We start from the raw sequence: 20,680 nt of genomic DNA, 5'->3' as shown, positions 1-20,680 counted from the left end.
TCAGACGATCCTGGCAGAAACCACGTGCGTATTTGTGACTATGAACACACAAGCAGAAAAATTCTTCTAGCTTTATTTTAATGAAGTGTGGACTATGCGGATATTTGTGGGTATACATGCAAAAATATTAACCAGCAACTACTTTTTTTTTTTCCCACTGTTCAAAATGCAGTGCATTGTAAACAATGGACTACATTTAGATCAGAAAAAAATGTGTGTTTTCAGACAGCAGTGTGCAAGAGGCTCTGATATAAACCCTGGTGATCCTGCCATGAAGATCCTTGTTCAGGTACTTTCTGTAAAAGGGTGGCAGCTTTGTCCACGTTTTGCTCTTGCTTTGTCACCCTAGATCAGCCTCTCTCAACCTTTTCAACACAGAGGAACCCTTGAAATACATTTCTGGTCTCAGGGAACCAATGCTAAATATAAAAAATCTACAACTCATGACACATTAGTGTGACAGTCAGTGGGAAGAATGCTCCTTACTCGTCATCATTGGGAAGAATTACCCCCTTACAGATAGCTAAAAGGAACAATGGTGTCATTGGGAACTTATCGGAGAGTCAGAAATTGCTCATTGCTCAAGGAACCCCTAGCAGCCTCAGGAGGAACCCTAGGTTTCCACAGAACCCTGGTTGAGAAACCCTGTCCTAGATCATAGGTGTCCAACCTTTTGGCTTCTCTGGGCCACATTGAGTGTAGAGAAATGTTCTCGGGCCGCATATAAAATATATACTATAGTTAAGGTATAGAAGTAATAAAACACTGCCGCGTCCTTCCCGCGCCGCCGCGCCCCCCGCACTAATTTAACACAACTAGAGGATGATCAAATGAAATGGAATCAGTATACAGAGGTTTACTTCTTCTGAGTGATAATAAAGGAACACTCTAACCACCATGACCACCTCAGTGATTTGAAGTGGTCCGGGTGGTAGGAGTCAGAAACACTGCACATGCTCACCTCCCCTCTGAGGCAGCCTCTGCCTACCATTAGTTGGAAGCTGCTGTGGCCATTTCCCCAACCTGACTTCCTTCCTCCCCAGCAAAAAAAAATAATAGTCAGGAGGTAGTGGGCCGCATTGCCTGTGGTTGCGGGCCGCATGCGGCCCCCGGGCCGCAGGTTGGACATGCCTGTCCTAGATCTTCAAGTAACATCCAAAAGCTTTTATTCAGAGTGATCACAGCAGAAAAGTAATGTTTTGGGGCTTCGTCAGGTCTGTTTTGGCAGCAAACCTACGCAATATAAGGTTTAATAGGTTTGCTGTATTGCACACTGGCCAAAAAAATTCCCACCGTGGAGCAATTTCTGTCCAGTCCCCTGTCACAGGACCACAACGAAGGTGTCATTCTCACAACACCTGCTCTCCTATTATTTGCATGTCTGATATTACACAGAAATCATCACAGAAGCGTGACACCATAACTTGGCTTTGTAATGACTGCAGCATTTGGCGATTGCTGGGAATTCTGAACAAAGTTTCACAATAATGGAAGAGACAGGAAGCCAGCAAGTGATGAAACTGTCACAATGGAATCTGGGATCAATACGGTGTTATTTTTCTGCTGTAGATGTTTCAGATCGCACAAGCTAATTCTTTGGAAGATGGCGCCCTTTACTCTCATAATTGTTAGAAGGAAATACTCCATCTCTGAAAATGAACATGATACTGATTGTAAAAAGGTTTATGCAAAAGCATATGTTTACTAGACAATCAGTGTTAAAGTGGATGTACACCATATCCGCATGGCAGTTAGCTCGGAAAAACACAGAGCATCAAAAAAAAACTGCAATTTCCATCTTAAAGAGAAGTTCCGGCTGTAGAAAAAAAATAAATAAATAACTGTAGCTGCTGACTTTTAATATGGTATTCAGTATATTATTTTATATAATACTGAAATTTCAATGTCCTAATCCTTTCCAGTTTTCTTTTGTGAACTACAGAACACCTCCCTCTCTGATGATGATGGAGATAAGGAAAGGGGAGGCATTTTAAGCACAAAAACAAAGGAGCAGCTCATGATGACAATGCTACACCTCCATAGGTACAAGTATGGTGGGTGAAAGTTGTCACCCTGAAACAGGAAGTGTGTTACTAGCAGAATCACTAGGTGAAAATAAGGGGGAAAAAAACCTGAAAAAACCTGACTGCCAGGAATCCCATGTGAACCTAGTTTAGTGTCATCAAAATCCTAGAATCCACTTTATTAGTGTTTTATATAATGTCCAGTGTGTGTTATTGTAATAGAATAGTGGGAAATACCTTTATTACATCGCTGCTCCGGGCTCTCCACGCTAATCTCCCACTCTGCTGTTTTCTCCTCTCATAGCTGTCAGAGAAGGAGCTCTCCCCTCTGCAGTGTACACAGAAGTGCCGGGTATTAGATTAGAATAGTGTGAAATACCTTTGTTACATCTCCCGCTCTGCTGTCCTTCTCTCCTCCCGCACTGACAGCTGGGGGTCACGGAAGGGCCAAGCGGCGATGTAATGAAGGTATTTCACACTATTAAATTATAAAAACACACTGGACATTATATAAAAATACTAATATAGTGGATGCTAGGATTTTACATACAGTAATATTACATACTGTAATATCGGCAATATCGGTAACCTCCGGGGCCGATTCCGATATATCGGGGAAAGTGCATATCGGCCCTGCCGATAATCGGTTGGTCCCTACCTTATTAGTGTGTTGCTGCTCCTCCATTGTCCAGACTCTAGCCCATGATTGAATAGTGAAGCAACAGAGGTCACCTCTTGTCCATTCAGCATGGTCCTTGTCAGCACATGTGCAGACAGGAAACTTGGATTAGCTCCAAGTGCTGTCCCTTCCCTTTTCGACTGAGTGTTGCTGTACAGGGGATTACATAAGGCTGAGACCAAGTCTTGTCCAGGCATTTCAATTAATTGAAAATAATAACATAGCTGCATTAATGTTTTTTTTAGCTACCTGAAGCTTATCTGGGCGTTTGCTGAAGCCCTCTAATCTTTTACAATGTATGCATCCCCTTACAAAAAAAGAAAATGTAATATTACCTAAATTAGAATGACATGTGTCTGACAAATGTGTCTCGTTGCCTCATTAATTTGACCTTTTTCTATTAAATAGAAACGTCTGACAGGTTAAACACAATGAGCTTCCATCTCCTGCAGCTTGTCTCCCAGATCTTGTGTTTCTTCAGTGCCCTCTCTGTGAACCACAGCTGGTATTTATGTGGCTTGTGTGAGAAACCTGGGCCTCCGTATATTCTGCTCGGGGAAATTGTCGGAACTGAAGCATGGGATCAACTTTCCGAAATGAACCTGACACAGACAACCCAAAGGGAGCTGGCGAGAAGTGTTATGTCACCGTTCGAAGTCCGCAATACACAAGGCAACCTTTAGAGGCCGTGATTGATGGCTAAGCGGCAATAACTCTACGGTGAGATATGGTTTCATTTATGATGTCAGGCTGGGTGAAATAGTGAATGTGAACTAAATTGCCTCTCTTGAATAGCGTTGTACCTTTGACTTCGGATCAATAGTTGGAACATTGCCTTAGCTAAGAATCGGGCCGAAAAAAACCTTTTCTGTCTAGTATAAATGACTTTGAAGAGGCTGAGACTACTAAATCGACGATTATGTTGGATTAACCTGTTGCACTAAGTAGGGGAAGCATTAACATCCCAGGTTCTGGGGAGAATATCCTATGCATTGATCGGCAATCAACCTGCATTAGGCTCAAACCTCGGGACGGGCTTTACACGTGCTGCTGCAGCCAGTTCCTTTACACTCTTTGTGACATTTCTTATTTCACAAGGAAACCCTTCCTGAGAGAATACATGAAGGCTACCAATGCTGACCTCTAATTCTGCAAGTGGTAGCGGAGTTATCATGCCACCCTTCACTGAGTCACTGAGCTGGAACAAGCATGTAGAGAAGGACTTCTGACTTTACGCTGACTTTTCTGCCCTATAAATTGTTGCAGATCAGTGATTCAAAGTGCCATGTGTAGGCATAATAACCAGGCAACTAGTATTTTCAGAAAGGAGTTAAAAAACTGTCAGTTTGACGCAACTATAAAGTACTGGAGTCACAGACACACGTGGCTCATGCATTAGTTGCGTCATGTGGTACCTAGGCTCTCATGCCTAAGTCGTGTCACCTGACACCTAGTCCCCCATGCCTCAGTCATGTCACAGGGTACCTATTCCCTCATGTGTCACATCACAAGTCAGCTAGTCCCTTATGTCCCATTGATGTCATAAACCACTTGGTGCTTCATGCCTCAGTAATGTCAGAAGGCACGTAGTCCCTCATACTTCATTCAAGTCCCAATGTACTTAGTCCCTTGTGTCACAAGACACCTAGACTTTCATGCCTCAGTCATGTCACAAGGCATCTAGTCCCTCATGTCTCAGTCATGTCACAAGAAAGCTAGTCCTTTATGGTTCATTCATGTAACAAACCACTTAGTACTTCATGCCTCAGTAATGTCAGACGGCACCCAGTCCCTCATACCTCATTCAAGTCGCAATGTACTCAGTCCCTGATGTCACAAGGCACCCAGTCCCTCATGCCTCATTCATGTCACAAGGCACCTACTCCTCCATGTCTCAGCCATGTCACAAAAACCCTAGTACTTCATGGCTTACTCATGTCACAAGACACAAGTCTTTCATGGTTCATTCATGTCACAAGACACCTAGTCCTTCATGCCCCATTCATGTCACAAAGGCACCGAGTCACTCATACCTCATTCAAGTCGCAATGTACCCAGTCTCTGATGTCACAAGGCACCCAGTCCCTCATGACTCATTCAAGTCATAAGGCACCTAGACCATCATGCCTCATTCATGCCACAAGACACCTAGACCATCTTGCCTCATTAATGCCACAAGACACCTAGACCATCTTGCCTCATTAATGCCACAAGGCACCTAGTCCTCCGTGCCTCATTCTTGTCACAAGACACCTAGTCCTTCATGCCTCATTCATTACACAAGGCACCTAGTCCTTCATGCCTCATTCATGTCACACATGCACCTAGTCACTCATACCCCCTTCAAGTCGCAATGTACCCAGTCCCTGATGTCACAAGGCACCCAGTCCCTCATGCCTCATTCATGTCACAAGGCAACAAGTCCATGTCTCAGCCATGTCACAAAAACCCTAGTCCTTCATGGTTTACTCATGTCCCAAGACACCTAGTCCTTCATGGTTATTCACGTCACAAGACACCTAGTCCTTCATGCCACATTCATGTCACAAAGGCAACTAGTCACTCATACCTCATTCAAGTCTCAATGTACCCAGTCCCTGATGTTACAAGGCACCCTGTCCCCTATGCCTCATTCATGTCTCAAGGCACCTAGTCTTTCATGCCACAAGACACCCAGACCATCATGCCTCATTCATGCCACAAGGCACCTAGTTATTCATGCCTCATTCAGGTCACAAGACACCTAGTCCTTCATTGTTCATTCATGTCACAAAGGCACCTAATCACTCATACCTCATTCAAGTTGCAATGTACCCAGTCCCTGATGTCACAAGGCACCCAGTCCCTCATGTCTCATTCAAGTCATAAGGCACTTAGACCATCATGCCTCATACATGCCGCAAGACACCTAGACCATCATGCCTCATTCTTGTCACAAGACACCTAGTCCTTCATGCCTCATTCATTAAACAAGGCACCCAATTCTTCATGCCTCATTCATGTCACAAGACACCTAGTCCTTCATCCCTTATTCATGTCACAAGACACCTAGTTCTTCATCCCTCATTCTTGTCACCAGACACCTAGTCCTTTATGCCCCATTCATGTCACAAGGCATTAAGTCCTTCATGCCTAAGTCACACTTCATATTCTGCATACTGCTTCCATAAACTAAATGTTTTGTCCCATTGCTTGAAGGGGACACCTACAAATAAAATCAAATCAGTCCTATAAAAGATAAATGTACATTGGACATTGCTGAGCTGCTCCTGATGATCCTCTGACTTCAATACTTTTTGGGGGGCTTACTCTTAAAGTAGAGTTCCAGCCATTTTTCACACATTCATCTGTCCCACGATCCAGCGATGCCGCCGCCTGAAGCCTCACTCCTCTCCGTGGCGTCGGCATCACGTGTTTTGAGCACCCAGCTGTGACCGCTTTCGGCTTCACAGCAGGGTGTGAGTCGCGATGCGTGTCCTGAATGGCCGGGTAATCTTCAGGGACCTCTAATGTGTCCCAGAGATTGTAGCGAGGGATGGGGAGAGGAGAACTTCCGCTCAAGTCGCCTAGGTTCGAGCGAAAGTGGGAGCGGGTACCTATCAAAATTAGGTACCCCCCCAAAAAAAGGACATGCCAAATGTGGCATGTCAGGGGGTCAGGAGTACTTAAAGTGGATGTTCGACTTTTGGGTGGAACTCCACCTTAAGTACAAAGTTGGTGAAGTTCAAAACTCAGTGACTCAAAGTGCTGAAGCTGCTTGATCAGCAATGGTAGTAGGACAGACTATGTAACTACAAGTTTTACTTTATTTATAAGGCTGACCATACTCTGCTAGATTTCCCTGTGAACATTCCCACAGAGATTATTTATTTGTTAGAGCATTTGATATGCAAATGTCATAGGAAAGTCCTAAAAAGTTTAATTTTATGCAGAAGTAAAGGTAATTTTAAATGGGAATTTGAATTAAATAAATTTTGTTCAATCAGATAAAAAAAACATGAAACTTTTTCCATCCTTCTTTGATTTTGCTTATCATTACAGTCAAAATTATTATCAATTTGACCATATTACCATTGGAAAAACAAGTAAAATGTTTCTAACGCTTATCATTGCAGTCAAAAATAATAATTTTCAAAACAAAATTCTACAACTGTACAGTTAGCTACCTATGCAAAAACAGGGTATATTTATAGAACAGGTTGTGCAAATACAACCCTTATTAAAAGAAAAAAAAAAATCTGAATCCAAAACAAACTCACTAGTTCCATTCAACATTCAAACTTCATGGCTCAGCCCTCAGTGGAATGTTTATTGGCCTATTCACACAAGAATTTAACATTTTCCTAATTTTTCATAAATCTGTTTAATATCTTCATATCTAACAAGCTATTGATGATGTATTCTCTCTTTCTTATGCATTTCATAGCAAATACATGGAATATATATTGCTTTAATTCCCTGGCATCACGTTAATAAGATCAGCAAACAGAAAACATGATAAAACTGTGAAACTTGGCGAGGTAAATGGTCAAGCATATGTTAAGCACTTATAATTACGGAACAGTTAGGGGTCTGTGCCGCTTCAGGTGAAGTTTAGTTTGCTGGCTTGGCAAAGATCTTTGAGAAAAGGTCACAGAATGCCCAATCACATCCGGAATCACAAACTCTCCACTAAAACAAATTACTGCCCTGCAGGCAACACTCCGACGTGGATTATACAGTGTGTACTGGACAGCTCTGACATAAGATAACTGCCAGCTAGGGAAATGGAAGACAGCGGTATCCAGGCATTTGATGCAACCGGTCTCTAACAGTACAAATCTAAGCTCTGTGCGGCTAATTAGAGGAAACATTTTGCAAACAAAACTAATATATAAAATAGCTACAAAAGCCATTTTGACTGTTTTAAAATAACATTCCAAATATTTAGGTTTATAGGTCTATGATTTTCCAAAACGACCAACAAATTCAACAATTGCCATCTGCTGCACCTAGTGGCTAGAGATGTGGCGCAGGCATGTTCGGGTTCCAAGTGCCAACCCACCAGCCCAATCCGGCCAGGAAGCCGACACTGCACACCGCGAATCACAGGCAGTGAGACATTTCCTAGACTAGGATAGTTACATAGTTAGTGAGGTTGAAAAAAGACATCAGTCCATCCAGTTCAACCTAGGATCCCAAACACGCCAGAGCCCATCTCTACTAGTGACATAGTTTGAGCACAGAATACCTTGAGAAATCTAACTTCCTGTTTGTGTGGTTTGGGAGTCCAATTATAGACCTCCTCTGCAACAGGGATTCAATTTTGGTGAAACACATTCCAAGAGTATTGCAGAGTACAGAGAACCTAAAACTTAAAATTCTAGCTTATTCTTTAAGACCTGGATGAAGGTTTGGGTTTCCTCTCAACACAAGTTGGATGTTTTTATATATATACACACACACACACACACACACACATACATGTATACATACACTTTTTTTTTTTAATCAACAATTAAAATGATCTTGGGCTCTTATCGAATTTTGGTCTGGTGCCCCTTTCTGTATTTCTTTAGCATTTCTTATCATGACAGCGAGACTAATCATGTGGTTATAATGAAGGCCTACATCAATATCTCCAGAAAAAAGCTTGCAATGTCTATTGTCCACCCAGAGGGATTTCTTTACTCAATTAGCATTCATTTGCATTGTGTGACCGGTGGATAAGCACAATTTAAGGTTGTACCTCGGCCTAATTAGGCATGATGCAGTTATGTCACCACTGAGCTGTGCCTCTCTGGTGGTGCCATAGGTTAAAGAGGACAGGTCATGAATTGAGATTTGTAAGAATCTGATTTTCCACACTTATGCCGTTATAACAGTACATCTACCTAACACAGGTAGCATTGTATACTGTTAATTGGTTGTATTCTCTTCCTGCCAAAGCAGAAATACCAGTTAGTGTCAGCCTGGTCCACATGGAGTCTAATAAGTCTTTGACTGAGCTCAACGTGGCTGGACGAGGGTACAGCTTTCAAAGTGTTTCTGAATCCAAAACTAAAAATGTAATATGTTCCAGCTTATCAGTCCTTGAATGTGGTAGCTATTCTGTGTCTTTTTTTTTCTGGCTTTTTTGTTTTATTTTCTCATGGTTATTTTCTTTACACATTTTCCTCCACTGTATGAATGGAAACAGCAATGGTTGCCATCCAGGGTTGACGTCAAACTTGTCTGCCTTTCTCCATCACCATTACACTTTACAAGATTGTTTTGCTATAAGTTAGGTTCATAGGAAGTGTCAAGGACAATATGAAGGAGATTACTAAAACTGGTGCACCCAGAATCTGTAGCTTCTAGGTTTTATTGTCCAAGCTTAATCGAAGAAGCTGAAGTTAGAGTTAAATTGTGAATGCCGCTCAAGCCGGGAAAGCCAAACTCCTGCAGTCAATAGAGAGAAAGATTCAGGCTGCTAAAGGTGCTCATCCGTAGTGATGCATGTATATCAGGGGTCTTCAAACTATGGCCCTCCAGTTGTTCAGGAACTACAATTCCCATCATGCCTAGTCATGTCTATGAATGTCAGAGTTTTACAATGCCTCATGGGATGTGTAGTTCTGCAACAGCTGGAGGGCCGTAGTTTGAGGATCCCTGATGTATATCATCAAAGAAGAGCAGCACTCCCATCCAGCCAACCTGGTAAAGACTTGAAAATGGCCTCAGTTAAAATTTCGCTCTCCCCACCGGTGCTTACCATAGGCAATGATTATGCTCCAGTAGGCGGAGCGAAACAGGTCAGGGAGCATGGCTTTGGAGGAGACTCATGGGCTGAGGCGATTTTCAATGGGTTGTAAGTGCTGCGCTGATTTTAGGCTTTACCATTCTGGGTGCACCAGTTTTAGTAACCCCCCCCCATATTTCTGGCAAGATCAACAAGCATCTTCTGTACTTGCTGTAATGTTCTAAGCCTAAAAAAAAAAAAAAATGAAAATTATAAGGCAGCTACTATAGCTAAGCAATGGTAAACTGCTATATATATATATATATATATATATATATATATACACATATACATACATACACACTTTTTTTTTTTGGGGATACTCAAAATCTTCAACTTTCTTTTATCCTTTTATGTATTCCTGACAGCACCATTGCTAGATGACAGTCTTTTCTGGTGTCTTTTTTCGCCACTGTTTTGGGCAGGAGATAAGACAGCGTTACAGTCCAACACTCTGCCTAAAGCCTGGTACACACTAACAGTTGCTTTTTGCTGGGTTGAACGAAAAAAAGAAAAAATCTGACAGCACCGGTCGGAGCCGATGTACTAACCCATCCAATGTTGGTATAGAGATCTCCACAGCTGAGCTGTTGTGTTCTGACAGGGGGACGGTCCCCCGCTAGAATACTCCGATCAGCGCTAATAGCTGAGAGCGCTGATCGGGAATAAGTTGGCGGCTGATTTTCCAGCATGCTCGTCAGGCAGAAGCTGGCCAAACAACCGGCTTCTGTCAGACTGACATACACACGGGCTGAATGTCGGACGGTTTTTGTTGAACTGGCCAATGTCTCCTAATCTGCACTATTATAACAAATGCAAGACTGGAGACTCAAATGAGAATTAGTGACTCATTATGTCAGCAACATCTTCATTTTATTCCAATGCACAAAGAGGTTGCTGGTGTCAGAAGACTGGAGCATGGCAGGAACATGCGAGCTCCATTTATTCTACAAGGGGTGACAGGGGGTGTTGGGGTTGCTGCTTTTTTGAATGCCTTTGAACTGTTAACACCACCAGCTACAAAACCAGGTCCCCCCTCCCGCCAGTTGTGCTGTAGCAACAGCAGCAGAAAGGTCTAGTGTGGATCCCAAGTATTCCTCCAGGAATGCTCATATGGTAATAAGGTCCCATCAGCTCGATATTACCTTCTTTGTTCTCATATCAGCTCAACTATTCACACAAAAACTTGTTTTCAGCAGTTCATCCACTCTGCCTGCCAGTTGCTGAGTTCTACCACATAGTCAACTCTCTTTCCAAGGAAATGCTAATTAGTAGAAATATGTCAGAGTGTATACAGAATAGCTGCATGATAATGCATTGACAACCACAGTAAACACCACACAGGTACATACTGTATCTGCTGTCATTTATATGACCTACAACCAAACATGATGAAAGACCAAAAATAGAAATCATATTTCCCAGTTACTTGTAACACAAAGAAACATAGAAGAGTGATGGCACAAAAAGTCTACCCCCTCTATTTTTTTTCTCCTTTTTTTTTTTTTGCTCCATTTACACTTCCGCAATGCACGGTGAGCTGCCAGAAAAGTTGCAGAGACAGATTTTTTTGGGCTGTCGAGGCGCATTGCCATCCCACTAATTTTGAATAGGCTAACTAACACAGCGCATGTTAACACACAAAATATCTGCTTTAACACAACGCGCCTTAATTTTGTCCCAAGCAAAATTCAATTCACATAGTGTTGAATGGCTCACTACCTCTGCTGAAATTCAGTTCCAAACATTAATCACCCTGTTGCTTGCTCCCGAGATGGACCAAGGACTATGGGATTTGTAGTGTGCATAGAGCAGTGCAGAACTGCAACTAACGTGCACTCCTTCGTCCAAACAAATTAGGGTTTGTGAGTTCACAAAGGGCATTACAAGAAAGAATAAAAACACAGTAAGAAATGATTTCATGGAAAACATATTACAGGGCCATTATAAGAGAAGTATAGCAGTATAAGTATAAGAGAAGTATAGTATAGAAGTATTTTTTTGCCATACTTCTCTTCTGGGTCCCATGCGCTCCTGTGACCAAGATGCGGCTTGTAGCAGGGTTATTGCCCACTATCAGCTGATGTCACAGAGCCGCTCCAGGCTCTGGAAGAATCCCGACTAATGATGGGATTCACCCAGTTGTCTGATGACAGCTGGCTCTCTCAACGTGCGGCCAAGGGCTGAAGCCAGCTGTACCCGCCCTGTCTCCAGCTAGGAGCTACAATGAGAACTGAAGAGGCAGAGCAGAAAATGGGGACTGACAATCTTTGCTCTGAGCTGACAGAAAACTGAGCGATCAGCGGTCATGTGATCATATCATGTGATCGCTCAGTTCTCTGCATTACACCCAATACGAGACAGCTGCAGCATCACACAGATAATGCAGCATAGAGGGGAATATGAACATTTTGTTTTTGTTTTTTTACCTCAAGCTACTCTTAGTGGATGTTCAGGGATAATTGAATGTATTTGATTGAAGGTTTCCCCTATCAGGTCTTTCTTTAAGGCAATACAAATTAATTTTCTGATCTTAAAGCTGAACTCTGGGCACAAAACTTTCAATAGCCACTAAGGTTATAAATCTCCTCTGTGTACACCAAATGCCTTTAATGACCTAGACAGTACCTTGCATATCTGTGCTACATATTATCTTACAGAGAGCATGCCAGTGGGGGGAGGAGGGGCAGATACAAGACCAGTCATTTGGCAAACAGAGAGAAAGAGGCAGCAACCGGTCTTATTACAGGAAAGTCCACACAGAGGTAAAGTACAGTTCTTAATAATGCTGGTCTACTGAACCAAGGAGCACCAAGATTTGTGTAAGAATACATATGCCTCCTGTGCGTAGACAATATATGTTTAGCCTGGACTTTAGCTTTAATGAAGACGCTATGAAGCAGGGCACCACAGCAAAGACCTGGGCACCTGGTGCCAAACTTGTGGTTTAAGGACTACTTGCGGCCTTTTGGTACATGTTGTGTGGTCCTTGGATGTCTGTAGTCTGTAGTAAGGGCTGGGGCATGGATTGTTTTGTTTTTTTTTTTTTCTTGAAAAACGTTTTTTCTGTAACAGCAATTATGTGGTCTACCCTATTTAACTTTGTGGGAACTATGTAGTCTGCCTTTTTCTTCTGTAAACAGAAAATAGACAGTTACAATGACATAGCCCCAGATACCCGCAGCTTCCTGTGAGACCCACCCATGCCAGAAATCTTTGGGGCAATCTTTAACAGATGTGCATGTGCCACATTACCAGAGGGCTGGCTGCATAAACCTGAAGGGGCAGATGGCTCCCTGATGACATACAGGAAAATGGCAGCATGGGATGGGACCTGTAGGAGAAGAGTGTGGAAGAAGAATAGGACAATGCTGGTTTGGTTGGGCTTGTAAGTTTACGTATTCAGTATAGAAAAAGGAGAAGAGGTAAACAGCACATTAACTGCATTTTTTGGGAGGAGAGGTGAAGTTTCACTTTAAGTGACAAACAACGCAAAGCTCAATTCCAACACTTTCTAAGCAGTAACAACGGTTTTTGTTCTTTTGTAAAAAGGGTTTAAACCATATTATTAAAAGCTAACCATTTTAAGCAAACTCACCAGTGTTATATGGTTTGTCAAACCCCCTTAAACTTCCACCTATTCTGGACAGCTTGGCTTTTTAAAGGGAGTTTAAAAGTAACAAAGTAACAGATCTACTGGTATACGGGACGCAAAAAATCAAAAACTGTTCTGTTAATGCTATGCTAGGTACAGACTGCATAATATATGTTAATTTTATATTTCCCACATTTGTCAATTTTTATATAATTCAGTATAAGCACATTGAAAAACACAGCACACTGGTAACGTGCTTTATGCTCATTAAAAGCGAGACAAATGCAAGTCACAAACCGTATATATTTTTCCTTTAATTCACATGGAGAGGCAGAAACAATCAATGAGTCAGTGCTCGTAATAATTACCATTATTGGCTTGCAGTGATATAAACGATTTGGGTAACTGGCCCAAATTAGCCTCTCGCTGTTCGCATTGTAGAAGCCACACCGTAGAAAAAGCCAAATAATGTCGTAACGACAGAAATGTTGGTTCAGCTTTGGCCACTTTGGCCCACGAGCACCTGAAGCATTCTGGGATGCAGCACAAAAGTGCTTTTATCTTCATTTCAGATTCAGAATGGATTTGTAATAGAATTGGCTGGGGCTAAGAAACCACGCACCAAGAGCAATAAGCGTAGAAATGTAAGTCGAGTGTGCGATTCAAATGATCTTTTTACTCAAATTAGAACCATTCGGTTAGCTTGTTTTTTTTTTTTTTTTTTTACCCCAAACTAAAAAAGAACCAAAAAAACACAAGGAATATATTGGACAGTTCATATGTGAACGCATCTGTTGTGCATTAGGATTATGGGAAATAGAATGAGAGAGCAGTGTTAATATGCGTGCGTGGACGAGACAGAAAATCATACAAATGCACAGCTGACAAGAGGGACAACTATGCAGCTATTTGGAGTCTGAGCGACCTCATATAAACACAACTAGGAGTGGTTGAATGCTAAAGCCCACTTTGCTAAACAAGAGAAATCGTAAAATGTATCTCCACTTTTGCAGTCAGATTTAAAAACAAGAAAACACCATAAATTTGTTATTGGAGTTCCTAATTTTATAGCATATCAATGAAAAAATGTATTTCTTATCTTCTTGATTTTTATAAAGAGGAAGCTTTATGGTTGACTGCAAGAATTTCTCAACTAGCTCAGTGTGCGCTGTCCCAACAGCTGGGATGGAGACTAGGAGTCCATTTCTCATTAATATGCAATGGAGAAATCAAGCTTCTAAACCTTTAATTATTTGGTTAAGACAGGCAGGGTTCAAATCTAGTACAACTACCCTCATAACTAAAGGAAACAAAGTACAATTTTTTCCTTGCTGGAAATAAAAAAAAAGTGCATCCAAAAAGGTTAGCTGAAAATCAAGTTTTTTTTAATTTTTTTTTATTATTTTAAGTTTTGCTATTAGAATGAGTATGTAAGAAATACAAAGTAGGTACTATCCTAAGTTGGCTGCAAAAGTGGAAACACCCTCCAAATCCGATTTTAAAAACATGTTAAGTCCAGCACACCATCATTCAACCACTCGCTTTGAGTTCCACATATCATGGATGGCCTCACTATCCAATGAGATGCAGAAGGCAGTGTGCCATCAATCAACATTTTTTTTAAATCAAGGAGAAATTTTAATTATTACAGAGTTCCAACACAACCAGCAACTTAAACAGGATTCTGGGACAAAAAAGCCACTTTATTTCTTAAATAAATTAATTCTTTGATCAAAAGAGAAGTACAGCCAAAGCTCATTGACAGCCACCAGCTCTCTGCTCAGGGAGCCCTGAGAACCGAGTGATCGTGGGGTTTGATAACCTGGTCTTAAAGCAGGAGGGGGACAGATGCTGTATCCACATAGGGAAGTACGATTCTTAAAGAAAAAAAAAAAATCCCATACTTCTCTTTTAACTTAAATGAGTTAAAGGAGAATTATGAAGGGGACAGCGCTCAATATAATCTGTGTAAAAAACTCTACACTGATAATAAATTAGCCACAGGTGACAAATCTAGAATATAAAGTGACTGTGTAACTATAACTAAATCCAAAAATACAGTCCTTAAATGAAAGTGCAAATGCTCTGTGCAACAAACAGATCAAAATGACAAAGTGACTGTGCAACTATAAAAAAGTCCAAAAATATAGTCCTTAAATAAAAGTGCAAATGCACTGTGCAATAAACAAATCAAAGTGACTGAAATATTAAGTGTTCAGAAAATTCATCCTCCATGCAAATTGTATATATCCTCCATGCAGAAAAAAAAAATTTGGGCGATCCCTGATGACGTCATACATTGGATGACGAAACGCGTTGGGTCCCGTGCTACACTCTACGTCACTTCCAGGTACTTGGAATGCAGCCGGAACGCAAACCGGCCACGGCGGTAATGAATGCTGTAGACACTGTTCCGTGTTAACCTGAATGTAAGTGACTACATTTTTTATTAAATATGGTTAATACATACTACACCATGAAGCTCCTTTATTTCTTTATGGCTGGATTGAATATTGCCTGAGGGAAGCGTATAGCGGAACCCACACCGGCCCTACTCACACAGTGGAAACAGTTCCCGAGTATAGCAGGAGAGCGGGGAGACGAAAGTCTGATAGATTACCGGGACCTTCCTGGAGTCATCACTTACCTACACTAGACCCCAAGGGGTCATATGGTAAGCGAGTGGGACATCTGGTGGTGGATTCCTCTTTCTTCCCACATTTTATTTTTTCTGCACGGAGGATATATACAATTTGCATGGAGGATGCATTTTCTATAAACTTAAAATTTCAGTCACTTTTATTTAAGGACTATATTTTTGGACTTATTTATAGTTGCACAGCTACTTTATGTAATTTTGATCTGTTTGTTGCACAGAGCATTTACACTTTCATTTAAGGACTGTATTTGTGGATTTAGTTATAGTTACACAGTCACTTTATATTTAATCTATATTTGTCACCTGTGGCTAATTTATTATTAGTGTGGAGTTTTTTACACAGATTATATTGAGCGCTGTCCCCTTTGTTTTTATATTCACAAAACACATTATTGTTGTTTTTTAGACTAGCAGCTCAATTTATCTTTTTTATTTAAATAATAATTATAATAATACACTAAAATTGAGCACATTTTTAGTCCTAGGCGCGATCATGTGAGTGACATTAGTCACCACCCCCTTTTTCTCAAAGGAGAATTATGGCCAAAGCTTTTTAGCCATACTTCTCCTATGGATCAAGGGAGTGCAGTTCGTCACTCATATAGTCGGGATCTATCCAGATGCCCGGACCTGCACCTGGCTTAGCCTCTCAGTGATCTTCCCCTCCCACCCTGTCCACCACCCAACACTCCAGTGAGCGCTGGAAAGTAAAGCAGAGAGCTGCCGACTGATAGTCACAGTCTTTGATTGCTCAGTTCTCCCTGCAGAGGCAGAAGGGGAAAAATTCAGCATTGGTTCGATCCTGCATCCACCTAGGTGAGTATAATTATTATTTTTTTTTTTTTTTTTCAATCCTGGACTTTTCTTTTAAGCATTCCCTTTAAACCAGCAATTCAAGCTCTGGTGAAGGGGAACCCTATTTGTTCCCAAAATGTATTGGCTTGTTACTTTTACATTTCCATAATAAAGTATACTCTTGGACTCGTATACCTTTGTTGTGATGCTCTTGTTCTCCCCCTATGCCTTCCAGCTTTAAAAATCTGACAAATGTTTTACCAAAGTATGTTTTGGCTAGAGCCTGGCTTGAATTCCAGGCAAACGTAAAAACTATTTTGTATACTGGCTGTTTGGCTAGGGGTTTCTCTTTAAAAAGAAAAAAAGGCAGAAATCTCTCCTATGATTAAGCAGAACCAAATAAAACCTATGATTCCACACTCTATCGGCTACATACACTTGTACATTTTTCCACTCTGACATTTTAATTAAACACCTGTCTCAGGCTTCAGTTCCAGAAGAGAAGGAACCTAAAATCTCTCTAGCATGTGAAATAAGCTACCTTTCGATGCTTCTGTGCCAAATGGGTTGTCCAAGTCGTCATTCATGTCTTGATTCCAAGCATCTTTCACCGCAGACTTGTACACCACCCTGTCATTTAAGCGCTGCTTGGGTCTGAAGTTGTTCCTCAAATAGTCCACAGACTTGACGTGGTCCTGCTGCTCGGTGGTAAATATGGAGTAGAAAGCTTCCAGCTGAAAACAAAAATTATGGCTTGGAGTTAAAGACAACACATGTAATAAGAAAAAGCTGTTTATATTTAGAGTGGCTACCAAGCAGGGTAATTTTGCTTTTACCTGCCAGTTTTGAAATGAGAACATCACTGGCATGAATTTCAGCTGAACTCATAAAGCAGACTTTATGGCAGCTTTCCGATACAGTCACAATGTTGTGGAAACAAGTTAGTTTTACTGAGAACAACCCAGTGCAATGGAGGTATACGACAAAACTTCTGAAAGCATAGATACTGCAGCTGCAACAAGAAGCTGAAAGTATTTGAGCTCTGACTGCACCGTGTTAAGTTAAAAAAAAATGGGATTTTTGACTTACCGTAAAATCAATTTCTCTGATGTTCATTGATGGACACAGCTCCTGATTTTTCTTAACCATTGGGTTATACTGTCCCCTACAGGAGTAGGACACTAGGCAAGAAAAAGCTTGACTACGCCTATGGGCTGTCCCAGGGGGGTATAGGCACTCAGTTTTGTTACAAGCAGTGTCGGACACAGCACCCACCTCTCTGTGGAGTTGGCTTTCTTCTGACACTGCTTGTAACAAAACTGAGTGCCTACACCCCCCTGGGACTGCCCATAGGCGTAGTCAAGCTTTTTCCTGCCTAGTGTCCTAGTCCTGTAGGGGACAGTATAACCCAATGGTTAAGAAAAATCAGGAGCTGTGTCCGTCAATGAACATCAGAGAAATCGATTTTATGGTAAGTCAAAAATCCCATTTTCTCTTTTGTTCATTGAAGGACACAGCTCCTGATTCTTCCTAACCATTGGGATGTCATAAAGCAGTGTTGGGGTGGGAAAAACAGAAAAAAAATTCCAAGGCTAACCATACCCAATCAGGTAACATAGAGCTCTACTATAAACAACTGGAGCTCACCTGAAAAGTAATACACCCTCAAAGAGGACTAGATCCCCTAAACAGCAGCCTGCAAAACCTTGCGGCCAAAAGAAGCATCCGCAGATGCCAACACATCCACTTTATAAAAACGTTGTAAAAGTGTGCACCAGGTGGCCGCCTTTCAAACCTGCGTCAATGACGCATGAGGACATGACGTAAAGCCCAGGAGGCACTAAGCGCCCTAATAGAGTGCGCCCTGACAGGCCTTGATGGAATAGGCCTGAACCACTGTGTCTAATCCATCTGGAAATGGTCGAAGAGGAAGCGGACAACCCTGTGTGAGGTCCGTCCATGATTACAATAATGGGTTTGACTTCCTAAAAGACTCCATAGCTGCCCGGTACACCTTAATTGCCCAGACGACATCCAAGGCATGCAAAGCAATTTCTTTCGGATGTTTAGACATCTGACACAGGCCTAAGTGCCGACCCAGCCACAGTGAACATATGGCGGGCCAGAGCCTCCGCCCTTTTATCAGCTGGATCTGTAAAGGCTAGGGACTCCTCACCCGGAATGAAGGTAGCTTTATTCAACCTGGAAACCCATGAGTCCGCTACAGGTGGGACCGTCCACCTTTTAAGCAGTTAATCCTCAAAAGGATACCGCAAGGCAAAAACACTTCAAAAACACTGCATTTTGAACAACATTGTCAAAGTAAGCGGAAAGGGGAACACCCTCGGCGCTTTGGAGGGTCTGTGGATGCCGAAAGGGACCAGCGTCTTTGACGCAACATCAGCCCCAACCTCCTTTTTTAAAATTTCATGCACTGACACGAACAGTGCATCCACCAGTGCCTTTTCATGCGCGGCTAGAGGAGCAGAGGAATCATCCTCGCTATGTGAGCACTCGATACGTGGACGCAGACCCAGCAGGGTGACTCGCGTCCGCAGCGGCCGAAAAAATGTCAAGATCTGATGCAACAATCAGGGGAGGGCTGCCGACTGCGATCCCGCAAAGGCGACGCTGACCGAGGGCCCACCAATGGACCACCTACTGGACCCCGCAAAAAGGGGACAAGGGGGACACCCTGATGGTCCAGCAGTGCTAAAAAGGGGCAGGTGCTCCACACAATAATGGCGGCTCATGAAAAAATGAACTGCCCCCACAGCGCCACCCCTTCCAAGGGATGCGCCAAGCTGATTGCATGGCCTAGCAGGTCGCTAGCAGCGGCCTAAATTTTCGTGGAAGCCCAGCCACAAATGCACGGATCCCAGTCCACCAGATGCGAAGGAAGAGTGGGGGGTTCAGTTAAACTCACTGGGGCCACCCCCCAACGGAGGTGCCTGACTCGCCTGCAAGGTCTAGTAGGCCACAAGCCGCGGCCTAAATTTTTGTGGGCGCCCAGCCATCTGGACACGAGTCTCAGTGAAGTCGACCACCCAGGGGCAGTCAAATGGGAGGCAGTGGCTTCAGCTACCCTCACACGGGCTGCCCCACATAGTTTCTGACCAGTAGGCCACAAAGCTGCGGCCTACATTTTTGGCCCGATCCGGCCGCGTGAGACGCGGAAGCACAGATGCTAATAGCGCCAACAGCCATCGCAGAGAGCCCAGAGGACATCCCTGCCCTAGTCACCAACCCCCAAGGGTGGCAGGGAACCCTGCTCAACCCCCCGTCTCACACCAGGAAAAACCCAGTCAGCAGCAACTCCAACAAGCCCCCCTTTAGAGCATGTGGCAAAAGCCGGATCATAACCTCACTCAGGGAGGGGGTGGGGCCGAAAGACTCACAGTGAGTTTAGAGGGGCTGGGAGGAAGGAGGGGAACACGGAGGTCCCACCGTCCCAGGGAGGGGCCTACGTCCACCAGAAAACCCTCCAGGAGTAGAGGGGGACAGGTACTTACCATACCAGCTCGCTGGCCAGACTGGGGGGGGACCCCCTGAATCTAGATTATCCAGTCCGTCTCCCAGTCCGGAAATTGATTTTAGATTCTCACAGGAACAAAATAAAGATAGGAAAAAAATATAAAAAAAAAAAAAAAATCACTAAAACCAGAGATCCCAGCAAGGAACTAGGTCCTGACTAGGCAGAAAAAACTGGGTGCCTATAGCTGAGAGTGGATGCCCATAGGCGTCGCCAAACGTTTTCCTGCCTAGTGTCCTACTCCTGTAGGGGGCAGTATAACCCAATGGTTAAGAAGAATAAAGAGCTGTGTCCGTCAATGAACGAAAGAGAAATATTTATTGGTTAAAAGCCTCAAATACAGCAAACACATTTTGAAGGAAATGCATCCCCCTTCTTCAGGGTTTGAGCAATAGACATTGTAAGATTTAAAAGAAAATATAGGAACCCAAAAGGTTCTAAACGTGTGCAAATCAGGAACCAAAAAACAAATAAACTACAATAAAGAACTGAGTGTTGTAAAGTGTAGAAATTACCTTTGCCATGAAAAGAACCAAAGAAACTGTGCTCTTGCATCATAAAATACATATTATTATAGTGAATAAACAATAGTTAATAGACAAATAAATACATGAAGGAATTGTGGTGGGGGACACA

General features: G+C 42.6%; 1 protein-coding gene across 2 annotated transcripts in view; it reads right to left on the bottom strand.

Annotated features, from left to right (window-relative positions):
* The window catches only part of PTPRG (protein tyrosine phosphatase receptor type G), a 776,809-nt gene that overhangs the window by 241,419 nt on the left and 514,710 nt on the right, over window positions 1-20,680 (bottom strand). For both annotated transcript variants that reach the window (XM_082265202.1, XM_082265201.1), the window contains exon 8: window positions 17,054-17,246. In XM_082265202.1, coding sequence (XP_082121328.1) covers window positions 17,054-17,246 — 193 coding nt within the window. The remainder of the gene's footprint in view (window positions 1-17,053; window positions 17,247-20,680) is intronic.

The sequence above is a fragment of the Pelophylax lessonae genome (assembly GCF_965119305.1).
Source record: "Pelophylax lessonae genome assembly, chromosome: 8".
Taxonomy (NCBI): Eukaryota; Metazoa; Chordata; class Amphibia; order Anura; family Ranidae; genus Pelophylax; species Pelophylax lessonae.
This window is presented reverse-complemented; position numbering and strand designations above follow the sequence as displayed.